This window comes from Lethenteron reissneri, chromosome 17 (genome assembly GCF_015708825.2).
Source record: "Lethenteron reissneri isolate LAM-NWPU_2019-01 chromosome 17, ASM1570882v1, whole genome shotgun sequence".
Classification (NCBI taxonomy): Eukaryota; Metazoa; Chordata; class Hyperoartia; order Petromyzontiformes; family Petromyzontidae; genus Lethenteron; species Lethenteron reissneri.
The window spans coordinates 1,038,142-1,051,766 of record NC_083795.1 but is presented as its reverse complement, the minus strand read 5'-3'; the positions used below and the strand labels follow the sequence as shown (position 1 = coordinate 1,051,766).

The 13,625-nt window shown below is 45.3% G+C and overlaps 1 protein-coding gene across 5 annotated transcripts in view; it reads right to left on the bottom strand.

Moving 5' to 3' along the window:
* LOC133343265 (exocyst complex component 6B-like) overlaps positions 1-13,625 on the bottom strand; it is a 97,756-nt gene that overhangs the window by 35,437 nt on the left and 48,694 nt on the right. For all 5 annotated transcript variants that reach the window (XR_009755230.1, XR_009755231.1, XR_009755232.1 and 2 more), the window contains 2 exons: positions 3,141-3,224; positions 1,721-1,767 (listed from right to left, as the gene is read on the bottom strand). Coding sequence is in view for 2 of the 5 variants with exons in the window: in XM_061552717.1 (XP_061408701.1) it covers positions 1,721-1,767; positions 3,141-3,224 (131 nt within the window). In the remaining 3 variants the exon portion in view is untranslated. The remainder of the gene's footprint in view (positions 1-1,720; positions 1,768-3,140; positions 3,225-13,625) is intronic.

Genomic DNA, 13,625 nt, shown 5'->3' with positions numbered 1-13,625 from the left:
GCTTAGAGAGCCAGACTAAAGTACTATTCAGGATTTTAGGACTCATCTTTAATGTCTGTGGCTCTGAGACCCAGCTCAAGGCACCTAGAGGATAATTATGGTGAACTGGTAATGTATGAGGCTCACAGAGATAATTCGAGAGTCGCAATACTATGGGAAACCAGCTCGCAGTGTTCATGGAAAAACACTGTTTTTAACAGCGGTTTTATGATTGCGAATCTTTTATTTATTTTATCTGTACTTTAAAATAGAAAAAAGCCTCACCGAGTCTCAAAATGAGGATTTTGCTTATGTACTTTAGTGCACACGGGTTCACAGCGCAGCGCTCACAGGCCGCGCACAGAACAGCTTGAACGTGTGCCGTGCCGTCTGTTTAACCACCTTGGCAAGCTCGTTGGAAAGAGCTTCCACGGCCTAGATGGGCAACACACAGTGGGTCCATGTGCACTCAGAAATCCACGGGGATAGCTTATCTGTCGTTTTTAAGTGAACAGTATTTATTGGGCTCTTTATAGAACGGCCCAGAGTCAAACCTGGGTCTGCATAACTCAGTGGCTTTGCGAGCAGGTCTGTGTTGTTACGATGTGAACGGATTCACTTCGAAATGGCGACTTGTCATAATAAAGCCTGTGTTGCCAATTGTAGACCAGTGTTGTTGTCGGCATGACAATGTTATGATAAGCACGTGCCTGTCAACATACGCAGTTTATTGCCCACAGAGACCACCGCCTTGAAAGTGTCTCACCTCCTGCTCCCAGGTCTTCCCCTTGCTTGCTGGACTCGTGCGAACCATTCTCACGCCTGTCTCCGTAACTGGCCCTTCTCCATCCTGCGTACGTGTCCCCCCCACCCTACCTCATCACGTCCGCAACACTAACCTACCACTGTCCTCTTCTCGGTGTTATGCATCGCTTATCCTATCTTGCCTTGAAGTTCCCAGAATCTGTTTCAGACACCTAAGAAGAATATGGATGTATAAGGCGCCTTAAACAATGTATCTCGGAGCGCCATGCAGGTAAAGAAGGAAGGAATGAGTGATAGGAACTGGGGAGAGAAAAACTAAAGAGACCAGGTTGAGGACCAGAGAGATAGGAGGCCGCCGCGTCAGACAGGTGGTGGGGTTTTCAGCCGGGATCTAAAAGTCTCCATCTCCTGCGAGTTCCCGACCGTCATGGGAACTCCGAAGCCTGGGCAGCGTGCAGACAGCAGCCCCGTGGCCACCCCGGCGCCGTGCTCACGCCGAGTAGTAGGGGGCACGGCCCGCGGATCTCAGAGGTCAAGGTGGAGTGCGTGACTGAAGCAGCTGCTGCACGTATGGTGGTGCGAGCCCATTGAAAGCCTTGAACACCGGTCGGAGAATCCTAAAACTCAACGTGGGTCGGAACTGTAAGCCAGTGCAGGGACGTGATGAGCGCAGCTGTGAGAGAGAGAAATGGTCCCGAAGGGGAGTGAGAGCGAGTGCCCTGGCAGCCGGCGGTGGGCGGACTGCAGGCTACTGAGGAGGTACTCGGGGCTCCGAGGAACTGCAACTCCGCCCAAATGCCAACAAACTGTTGTTTGAGCTGCTTAGCGTCCAGCCCTCTGATCCATACACACAAACCCCCAGAGACATGGGGCTGATGTACCCTCTGAGGTGGTTTGCCCCACTCCCACAATGCACTGCGCTTGTGCCGATTTGTCCTGTGCGTTGAGCGTGGATGTAGGTGCACTGAACACCCACCCGACAATCTGGTTGAAGTATTTCCTGTAGCTGTCCAAAGTTTGTGTCTGCACAACAACAACAACAAAACATACACACTTTACAAACGTTAATTGGCACCATTGTTTGAAGTTCACTCTATAGATTTACAGTCTTGGGAAAACAATACTTCATTAAATTGCACTGCTTTTCATTATTAGCAAAAAACAGCAGTAATCTTTATCTTACCGATTAATGCATCTAACATCTACAATTTTAATTATGTGGATACACGTGGTTTTCTACGCACTACATTACATTCAGGAGCAGCAAAAACACGCTTGAAACCTGTCTTAGAATGTGGAGTTTTAATGTATACAGAGGGATTTTCAAGGACTTTCGACAGTTATGATTAGGATCATAAAATAGCATAGATTGTGTAAACATCCTGATCTTTTGTAGCAATTCTAACAGAACGTGTAGCTTCAAACTCAGGAGCAGGCAACAGGGTAGCGGTGTGTTTTTATATGAAGTGTGTGTTTTGTGAAAATGTGTGTGTGTGAGTTGCATGGGTAGGGCCATGTGTGCCTATGCTCAATGCGAAGTCAACTTGGCACTCTGCCATGAAAATGAAATAAATGCGGAATGTACTCTACACCAGAAACAGAACTCATGCTAAATTGTACCACACAAATGTTTTATATCAAATTGACTAAATATAATCCATAACAGCAGCACGTTTTACAGAAGGTTTTACATTTTATTGGCATTGCTTATTCATCGCATGCTTTTCTAACCGCCATAAAGTGCTAAACTGTTTCAAGCATCAAAAATATGTTGCTTGCAAACTTCAATGAAAAACATAGGTCTGCAGAGGGCTGCAAATAATGATTTGTCAGTAAAGCCTGAGATTAATCTTGCACCCTGTTCACCGAAGGGAATGCATGGCCTTCCAGCAAATATTTAAAGGTGAGAGAATGATTGAGTCTGCACAGTATTATAGAAAAACGGCACAACTACTAAGCAAGCATAACAACCAACGGGTGTTTACATATAAACACGAAAATCCAATCACGACCTTTAAAATAGTGAAAGTGTGGCCTTGATACATGTCATGGTCGTGCAGTGTGGTGGAAAATGTTGGTTAGGGTGGGGAGTGCTGGGGCACTGCACTACGAAACTGACGACCCGAGTTCGATTCCCAGCCACGGCTAACATCAAGTGACAATTCATATCTGAATTGGTCCTGGGTCTGTCTGAGGTCAACTTTACCTCAAATGAGTAGCTGGTGCAACGTGTAAAGCATCAGCACGGGTGAGACTAAGCTGGCCGGGCAGGGTGCTGGCCACACCACCTTCTGCACCGCGCCGGTCTTAACAGGCGCTCACTAACGCCACTTGCGACGATGGCCTATTTCGACAACACGGCTCGTTGTGTGAACGCGTCGGCGTCGACGCCTCACCGAGCTGCAGGGAGGCTGGCTCACGAGCTGCACTTGCTCTCGGCGCTGCTGCCGGTAATACGTCTGGAAGGCAGCTTCGTCTCCCTGCAAGAGACACGCGCGCCGCACACAGACACCCGCATGGACACGCACAGACGCACACAGTGACACGCACAGGTGCGCGCACGTACAGACACGTGAGCCCACACAAACATCGCATTGAATAGACTGAGTGCAAAAATTGCTATCAAGCACCATCTTAGTAAGAACATATAAAGGCAGACAATGTATCTCTATATCTTTCGACAGATATATAAAGGAGACGTCTCTGCTCATTCATAGGGTCTCAGTGATATGCGACACGACAATAGATATTGCACGACAGAAGTTCCACTTGTCGAATCTACCATTTTGCTAAACATTGTCATATCGTGATTATCCTTGATTAAATATACCCTCCTGACCAAATATTTGTGAAATAACAATTAAAGTTCACTATACATCGATAATTGGGGTTCTAAAAATATATTTTTAAACTAGTGCTTTGTCGGAGAAAGTGACAGCATTACAATTAAATAATGTCATGATTATTTGACAGAATGCGACTATAAACGTAATATTGTAAAGTTCCAAGACTCATTGTAGGCGTATAATGAGCGAACTGCAGCCGGTTGACTTTTAAGCAATCTTAGTTCATACTCCAAGCGCCTCAAAGCAAAAAAAGTCAACGATAAAAATGTGAAACACAAATACAAAAGTAAGGGAAAGTGATGTAAACATATTTGCCGTGATATTTAATCGTGTATAGCATCGTGTGAAATCACATCGCAGCCACCCTGCTTATAAGAGCGCAATGACACCGCGACATGGGCTTGGTGGTGCATCCTCGGGCCACTGCTGGTGGCCTTGGTGCCCCCCATTGCTGACGCTGCAAACACCTCGCGGGACCTCAGTCTGTGTCCCAGTCAATCAACAGACTGCAGGGGCGAGTGCTGTTAGCGAGCAGCACCTGTGAAGGCCGGCACGGCGCACGAGGGCGTGGGTGGCCAGCACCACGCCCGGCCACCTTTGTCTCTCTAGTGGCGATGATTACACACCGCACCAGATACTAATTTATGCTGAGTAGACCTAGGGGAGGCCCAGGACCAGTTCTGATTAATCGTCACTTGTGTTGGCCGTGAACGGGAATCAAACTCGGGTGGCAGAGTTCGTAGCGCAGCACGGCGCTAACCGCTACGCCAACGCTCCATTCCCCAAACACCCCCACACGCATCCCGATGGCGCGCGTGTTGCACCCGACACGCGTTAACCCCGACACGCTGCACACCGACACACGGAGCACCCGGACACGCGTTGACCCCGACACGCTGCACACCGACACGCGTTGACCCCGACACGCGTTGACCCCGACACGCTGCACACCGACAAGCGTTGACCCCGACAAGCGTTGACCCCGACACGCGTTGACCCCGACACGCTGCACACCGACACGCGTTGACCCCGACACGCATTGCACCCCGACACGTGTTGCACCCCGATACACGGAGCACTCCGACACGTGTTGCACCCCGACACACGCTGCACCCGGACACGCGGAGCACCCCGACACACGGAGCACCCGGACACGCGCACGTGCCGCAGCCCGTGTGTGCTTTACCACCGCTCGTGTTGATCTTGGAATTTTAAATTCCACCCGCTGCTAATGAATGATTGATGTTGTGGTACAATTATTAGGCAGAGTTGTGATTTTTGAGGTATGTTTGGCTTGCCGCGCTGCAAGTCAAAGGCAAATCCCAAATTGCATCGAGCCTCTGGCAGCGCTGCTCCTGGTGCAAGTGTTGCTCTAACCGCCTCTACATTGCCAGGTTAGGGCTCAGAATATCTATAGAGCATTGTATTCAATTTCCTCTCACTCCTGACGTAAAACCTACAGGATCGAATACTGTAGACACCTTTCCGAATTCGTTTTTACCAACATCGGATTGTTGGTCTTATCCTTTCACTCGAAAACCTGGACACGTACTAAAGTCTTCTTTTGGCGATTTGGTTAATAACAATTATAATCGCACGTGACCAATGTTTAATACTGTTGTTAGACTTTTTCCTTGTGATATAGTTAGCTCGTTAATATACACTTTCAAAACTTGCCTCTGTTGTGTCAAAGTTGTAGACATCCCATTTGCATCCAAAGGTACCGAGGCGAGACGCTTCACGCACTGCGGTACGATGTACGTTGTGTTCACACGTTGCAGGCAACATGACATCTGTCCTGCCGGTACGATGTGCGTTGTGTTCACACGTTGCAGGCAACATGACATCTGTCCTGCCGGTACGATGTACGTTGTGTTCACACGTTGCAGGCAACATGACATCTGTCCTGCCGGTACGATGTACGTTGTGTTCACACGTTGCAGGCAACATGACATCTGTCCTGCCTTGATAGGTGGTTCGAGGTTCTGAAAGGCACTTGCGTGGGTTCGATACGGAGGGAACGGTGGGACGTTGTTTGGCGGCTTGCGAGTCGTTGTCTCCTGAGTGCTCGCAGCCGCCCTTGAATACGAGAGGGCGTCAAGTGCGCAGGGCGGACGCGATATCACGTGTCGCGCCGTGACCACGTGTCTCAATAGCGCGTTCCCATCACGAGACAAGTTGTAGTTCACAACCCTATTGTGTTTGCACTCTGCTGTACTTCCAGTATGGTTAAAAAAATGTCTTCAAAGTTCATCAATTTCGTAAATATTTTGTCGGGAAATAAAATATTTTAGAGAAACGAAAATCACGGTATAGCGACATGATTACGATGCACCTATTATCGTATGATGCGTCATGGAATCGTCATATCACGCAACCCTCCAGGTGTTGTGATGGTCACGGCTCATTCACCACTGAGTGTCCAATGTGTTGTTTGTTTACCTGTGCTTTGCCCTCGTCCATATGTACACAACAAGAATGAACACCTTTCAGTTTTGCAAAAGCTGAACGTGATGGGGTTCTTTGGTAAAGATTGGAACATTCACAGAAACATTGTTTCCATTGGTTATCAATTCCTACACCAAAATACATTTTATAAATCAGTTCTTCAACTTATGTACACATGACTCAGGTTGCAGGGAGACGAATGTGCAATGTGTGTATCTAGAGTGATATATACAAAAGACGATGTACGTGTTTACGTTGCTGAGGAGCGCTTTTGTGCCAATATTCCCCCAAGGGAGACCTGCCGTGGGTGAGTTTGTGCTGTGCCCCTTGCGAGTCGTCCCCCGGTGTGCCACGAGACTCTTGCTTTACAGTGCTCCTTGTACTTCCCTAGAATGTCACGATATAAATGGTAAATGTCGTTGTTTTAATAATAAATGTATGTAAACACAAACCGTATGTAGCTGTCATACATAATCGGCAGAAAAGCACGACCTCCAGTCTCTTTGGATCACACTTCAAGTCCCTGGTTTCTGATTGTGTTTGCTTTGGTAAATTACAGATTTTTTTTTCCACCCTTTATTTTCGTTCGTAGAAGGAATGTAGTCGTGTTTTTGTTTTATGTTTTCAACGGGTTTCCTATTCCTGTAACGTGTACAACCGACGAAACCACGATTGTCACTCCCATCTGTACTGTGTAACATCTGTACGCTAATGAAAGAGTCTAGCAGCTCACCGGCCCCCTCCTGCAGAAACAAATACAATCTCTATATAAGAACACCGATGATTGACTCGCTGAATGTTGATGCTGTATGGGGAGGAGAAATGCTGAAGTATGTCACTGAAAATACCTTAACATTCTCACGTAAATTACACAAAACTCAGCGCCCTCGGTGCGATGTGTCACTATTTACAAGTGTACAGGACTGGCCTTGTGCATTGATCGCCAACTGCTCGCTAACGGGTGTGCATCAGAGCAGGACTTGTGGTTTATAAACGAGGCCAACTCAGCGTCGCTGTGGCCCAGACACCGGTGCCACTTTGCCCCGTGTGAGCCCAAGGGCCCCCACATGCCCCTGGCTCAAAGTTGAGGCCCTTTCAATGGAAACGGCTCTCGCTCAAAAAAAGTTCTCGGCAGTTTAAAACGGTCTCACCGACGTTGTCACAAATAGGAAAACGTAACACATGCCACATTCCCCGCATTATGAGATGCTCCAAAAGGCAAGCCGCACCCGCACACCGTACCCGGCGTCGTCACGCGTTCACGTGACCCCCGCAATGCGACGGAGCTCAAGTACTTTCATCACGAACTTCTTCTTTCGTCTGGCTCATGTGCACGCACAGCAACAACTACAATTCCACAATTGTTATCACAATGATAAATAAAGAACTTAAATCACGACTATGCATTGCATGGCATGGCAGGCGAGTCATTATACTCCAATTATAACGTTATTGTGATTATAAAGTTATTGCGATTAGAATTAATGCTGCTGTTGAAGGATTACATCTTGAAATTGTTTATTCCTGTGGCTAATGTGAAGATACATTTGTGGAAGTAGAGACTTTACTGAGGATGAGACATCAGTCGACACTTTTTTTTTCTATAAAACGCAGAGAATAAAAAAGCATGGACAGGATCCTGCTAAATAAGATTTGTTAAACTCGCATCACGGATGTGAGAACACTTTTAAGTTAAGCTTAGGGATCTCACCACTCTGTCAAGATTCTCTCCCACACTCTGCCCTACTGCGGAATTAGACCCACAACCACTGTTTCAATTCATAAAGGGTGCCACGAGTGGCGAGATGTTAACTACCTCGCCTGGTATACAGGAAGTCGTAGGTTCGATCCCGACCCTGTTCTCCCAGTGGTCGCGTAAATTTTTCTCCGGGTCCTCTGGGTTTATCCCCCCACATTTAGAGACATGCGTTTAAAGTATTTGCCTGGTATACATTTCCACAATATAAGCCACTTCATTGAGCTATCATTTGTGAAAAAGCGCTAATTGCTCAGTGGGCCTTACCTGTTAAAAAATGTTTTACATAAATAAAGCACCCCTTTACACTGATGGGAAATAACTTCCCGTTAATGTGCACCCTAGTCAATTAAGGCCAGACACAATCCACAAAATAAATGACGTCAATGAGTCGGTTCCTACCACGGCTATGCGTCCTAGGCTGTCTGATGAAAAATATCTTTAATGACAAGATATTATTTTGATGCTGACACGCATACCGTGCCGGGGAACAGACGTGGCTTTAAAGTTTATGCTGAAAGAGCCACTCGGTACGGACGAGACTGATGGTCTCAGAATGTTCAACAAAATGTGATATGTTCATCGTGTTAAATCAGGCTTTGACATAATTCAGCATTCTCTCAGATCTGAGGGCTAAATCAAATATCCGTTTGCCTTCTGGTAGCGCAACACCCTGAGTGTGGATAATAAACAACTGAGGAAATGTGAAAAGACTCTTCTCTCTTTTGTACGAGAGCTCCAAATGTAAATTCCTTCGTGTCACGTCACAACGCCTATGAGCACAACTGGAATAAGTTTAGGGGGGAAAAAGACAAAAAAAAAGCGATGAAAATAAAATCATGTCGGGAGCTTTAGAGCATTCGCTTATGTAATTCTCCGCGAAAAATATTGGATGGCGACGAGACTTGGGCTGTCTTCTCTGTGAAAATGACGTGAAAGTAATAATAACAACCCTAACACGGGGCTTGCCTACAAGCCCAACAGGAATGACTATTTTCCATGCAGCCAAACTAACTTGTGGATCAAATCAACCCCGGGTGGACGTTCAAGAACCTTTCTGGTGGTCTGCATCGAGTGAATTTAACCTCCGTTGCACCCCCTTTAACAGTCAACAAATTTATTTCATCCACAATAACAACTCTTCGTCGTTCTGGATTTGTAATGTACGACCCTGAAATGATCATTGCAAAACCGGTGGAAATGCACGCGATTGAGCGCAGACGAACAACTGTCAAATGAAGAAGGATCACGGAATGTCAAGGTGCTCCCGCTGGGAGCCGTCTGCTCTGCCGCGTGAACTTCACAAGTTGGACGGGCGCACGAAACAGAACATTTCCCTGGGAGAAAATAAATAAATAAATAGCACGTCTCTAAACAATAGCGTCCAATATTTACAGAGCAAACACCGAGGATTATTGATTTGGCAAACTCTGCGGCACCGGTTAACAGGCAATCATGGCCTAACGTGGAGTCCAAAACGAGGGGGCGTGTTTAAGCCGCACCCAGACCCGTGCCTCTACCACACACTCAGACCCGTGCCTCTACCACGCACCCAGACCCGTGCCTCTACCACGCACCTAGACCCGTGCCTCTACCGCGCACGTGGACACGTGCGCGTGCACGTGTCTTCGTGCGCGTGCACATCTCTCTGTGCGCAGTCATCGGTGGCCAGGCTGCGACCGTCAACCCACACCTCTCGACAACCCGGTGCCAAATCACTGCTCTGGCCTCTGAGCCATCCGTCGACTTGTGCAACATCCTACTGCACCATGTGAAAAAGAGCTTCATAGATAATCGGATTCCTCTAGTATAAATACTCTGATTCTGTTTGTTCTAACATGCAACGTTGTGGCTATGGGTAGATACAAAAGACAGCGCATGGTCCACTTTGACTCCCCAGAAGCATCGTTACGTAAACAACAAAATATAGAACATTTAACTCCACGCCTTGTTTTTTCATTAAATAAAACAAAAATCCCAAGTGTCTTTTAAGGGGTCCAATGAAGTTAAAAATAAACATTTTCTGTAAATGTTGTCCTTGAGCATATGGTGTAGCATTACGATACGACTCTTTAACGATGCTACCTTGTATCCCATTACAGGCAATTTAAAAATACATTACGAAGATGGCAAGCAAGTCCATCAAGCGGAAACATGATTTGTGGTGTTCTATATACTACACATGTAAGGACATATTGAACACAGAGAATACCGTACTGGTGAAACAGTAGCATGAAACAACTTTCTGACGTGCATACTAAAACTTGGTGGAAATAGCGGATGCCATTTGGAGAGTTTTGTCTTCAAAAAATGTAGAATTTCAAACTAGTCTTATTAACGAACAATGGTGTTCTTAACTAACAATGGTGGCCAAAGATAGTAGTACGGACAATTCAACAGACAACTGATTTTACAATGGGATCTCACGAATCAGAATCATGGCAGTGATTTATGAGCAGGACGAACGGACAGACGTCGCAGCCGTAGGGCACGTCCTGTCGGCGGCATCTGAATGTTATCGTTCACATTAAAGACAGTCCTCAATCCAGCCTTTGTTCATGTCAAAAACAAAGTCCCTGCATCCCTCTCTGGTTGCGATTCTTCGGGCTGTACCACGTGTTGTTCGGCATGATGTGCCCCCATTTAACGCCACGTGTTGGGAACTTTCTTGAGCCATCTGAAGAAGCTCGAAACTGAACTTCTTCAAGAGAGCAAAACAAACTTCCTGCGTGGCGCGAAACGTCGGGCATCCTGCCGAATAGAACAATCCGAAAGAGAGCGGAGCGCTGGGCAGGCACAACAGAGAAAACGTGAAGGGCAGAAACTCTCTCGTGCGTCCTGCCGAGTGTTGAAGAGTGCTCGTCTCCTATGGCAGTACAGGGATCATTGTGGAACGTTTACCTTCCTATGACAGCGTCCAGGACGCGATCAGCATATCCACTTTCGACTGTACCCCAAAGTCGTGCTGGCTCACTCGGCGGTGCTCTACACACTTCTGGTGCAGAGAGATTATGGGCTAAGATGACCCTGGCAGGGATTTGAACTTATGATCTACTGATTGTGAGCAATAACAACGTTCAAACTATACAGGCTAAATACTGAATACCAGCGTGTCAAATTTAATGGTTGAATTTGCAAATCTGTGATTGGAAAAAACAACTACTTTTCTTTATTACAGAATACGTTCAGAGTTTGACATTCAGTAATTTCGCAATTACGGTTAAATTACAAATTTGGCACTTAATATTTAGCAATTCCCAACTCAACCTACTTGCCGATGCTTCATACTCTGACAAGTGGGCCTAATATTGCCAACTTTTGAAACCAAAATTAAATACAGCATAATCTATTTTGGCAACGATATTTTCCATTATACTACTTGCCAAATGTATTATTCTATTTTGACTGTTTTTGAAGAAGTAGAAGAAGAATAAGAAAGAAGGGGCATTACAGGACAATTGAAAAAGTTATATATATTTCTTTTATTTTCTATCTACAGTATGTGACTTTACCGAAAGAACCAAAAATATTTAATATATGTTAAATAACTTGACCTAGGTCTTTCATCCAAATGTCTTCACAACACAGTTGCTTCTTTCACGTGCATGTTAGATTTCTCTTGCTTCAACCGTTTAGTAAAATCTGACACTCAGAAGATAAATGTGACCTTGCTTTGCTGATGAGCACGGACTATACGTGGAATTCTGTTCTGCATTTATGGGGAGAACTTCTTCCAGCAGTGGATTGATCATGGATGATGATGATGATGATAATGAAAATCGTACACACCAATTACATATACCGTAGTGTTAGTACTGCAAGCCATGAATTAATTTAAAAAATTGTATTTTGTCATGTAATTATCATAAATATGCATTTTTTTCCAAACGCGTTCAGGTACATACACACACTGATTCCAACCATGCTTAATCTTGCTGTGAACAAAATGGAAAAATAATTAACCGCCGTAAAATGCATTGCAACACAAACACACAGATGAAAAACATCGACCTCAATCTGACAGACCGTGAGGTTAAGGACTGTCATCAAACAGAATCAGAATCTTTATTGAGACTGGAGGAACCCACCTATTACGACCAGCACACCACTCAGTGAGGTAGGAGAGTCACAACCATACAGCTACACCCACCTTCATCTTCACATTACTCATAAAGTATCAATACAGGACACCTCAGCGGGTACCCATTTTTGGCTGAGTCAATCCACGAGAAGTCCAGACCAGGCTTCGATACCAACTGTCACTCATGTGCGTGGCTATGCATGTGCATTGCCTTGCGTGTTAACCACTACACCACTACTTTGCATACTCATGTGCACACAGACACGCACACGTACAGACATACACATACATATGAGGCACACATACTCAGAAGCACACATACACCATGCATTCACACTCAGCCTCCTCCCCTCACGAATCTGCTGGCTACCTCTCAACAAGTTAAAACAACACGCCTCAATGCTGAAACACCACACTTATTACACTGGGGTTAAATATTTAATATCAAGCAAAGGAGTTAGTAAAAACACGAGTCACCTTTCAAAAAGGAATCACAGTAGCGAGACCCTGCCAGGATGAGTGCTGCTGCCCTTCACACGCGTTCGGCATTAACCCTTTAACCCACGCACACACCGTACAAAGGAAAGCCTTTTATACCAACAAAAAAGTTGAACAAACGTGCACAGGGTTACTGTTGTTATTGTGCTAATTTTTCACGTAACATTTTGCCACTTCAGGCTGCATTATAACGAACGCAATTCGAACAAAATGTTAAGTATCGGTATACTTTCTTTCACTACTTTAAAGTGCCCCCGTGCAGGTTTCACGTCTGCTGTGGAATGTGAATGCTATCCCCTCGTATCCATGGGTTTCTCATAACACTGCACTTTACTCCTGCTAACAAAACATACAAAACAATAAAACTGGTCGAACATTAAAGGTAAATGCAGTTTTTTGTATTATATTACTTGCTGTTTTAAATAAGGCACGCACTCTACAAGTAACTATATTTGCATTGAGTACGGTAGAGCACAAAGTATATTTTGTAATGATTTGAAAAAAATCCAAGATGGCCGAGTGTCTCAGGGGGGCGAGTTCGAGCACTTACGTAAGGGAACTCACGCCAACGCTGCCGAGCTCCTTAGAGGTTAACATTGCAGGCTCCACCTAAGGTCAAACTAAGTTCACGTGTGAAGCAAGTTTGATTCTTAGCCCAACTTCAACCAAATACAACACAACCAAAACGAGATTCAGTTTGGTCTAGCCACGCTCTGACGGATGATTGAGGAGACACAAGCACCACCGATAACAGCAGAATTTAGCAGCAATGTAGGCCCTTGAAGGATGTGTGCCTGTGGTGGAATGTCCGTGTCATTCATCAATTAAATATGTAACTCCGTTGCCACATCAGTCTGTTTCATAGCCAAAAGAAAATAGCACGTATGTTTCGTCGCCAAAATAAAATATTGTTTATGATTCATGGCCAAAATAAAATACCATTTAAGTACATTCACAAATTATCATTCTGAGCCAATAATTCCCTGCAGGATTTGTTCAAGCAAGGCAAACCCTGGACGGGTTTTGGCTTCTCAGAGCCTCATCAACATCATGCAACACTTTATAATAATAGTAACAGTACAGGAATATAATTTAAGCCTCACTGTGTTTTAAGGCCCTTATTTGGGTGAATATTGAATTGGGATGTTTTATTGAGCGGTAATAATATTGTTATCAATATTGTGCACGCAGCAATCTTTTTTGAAAGCGCACATAACAACAGGCGCCAATCACCATCCAAGTGCTTTTGCCA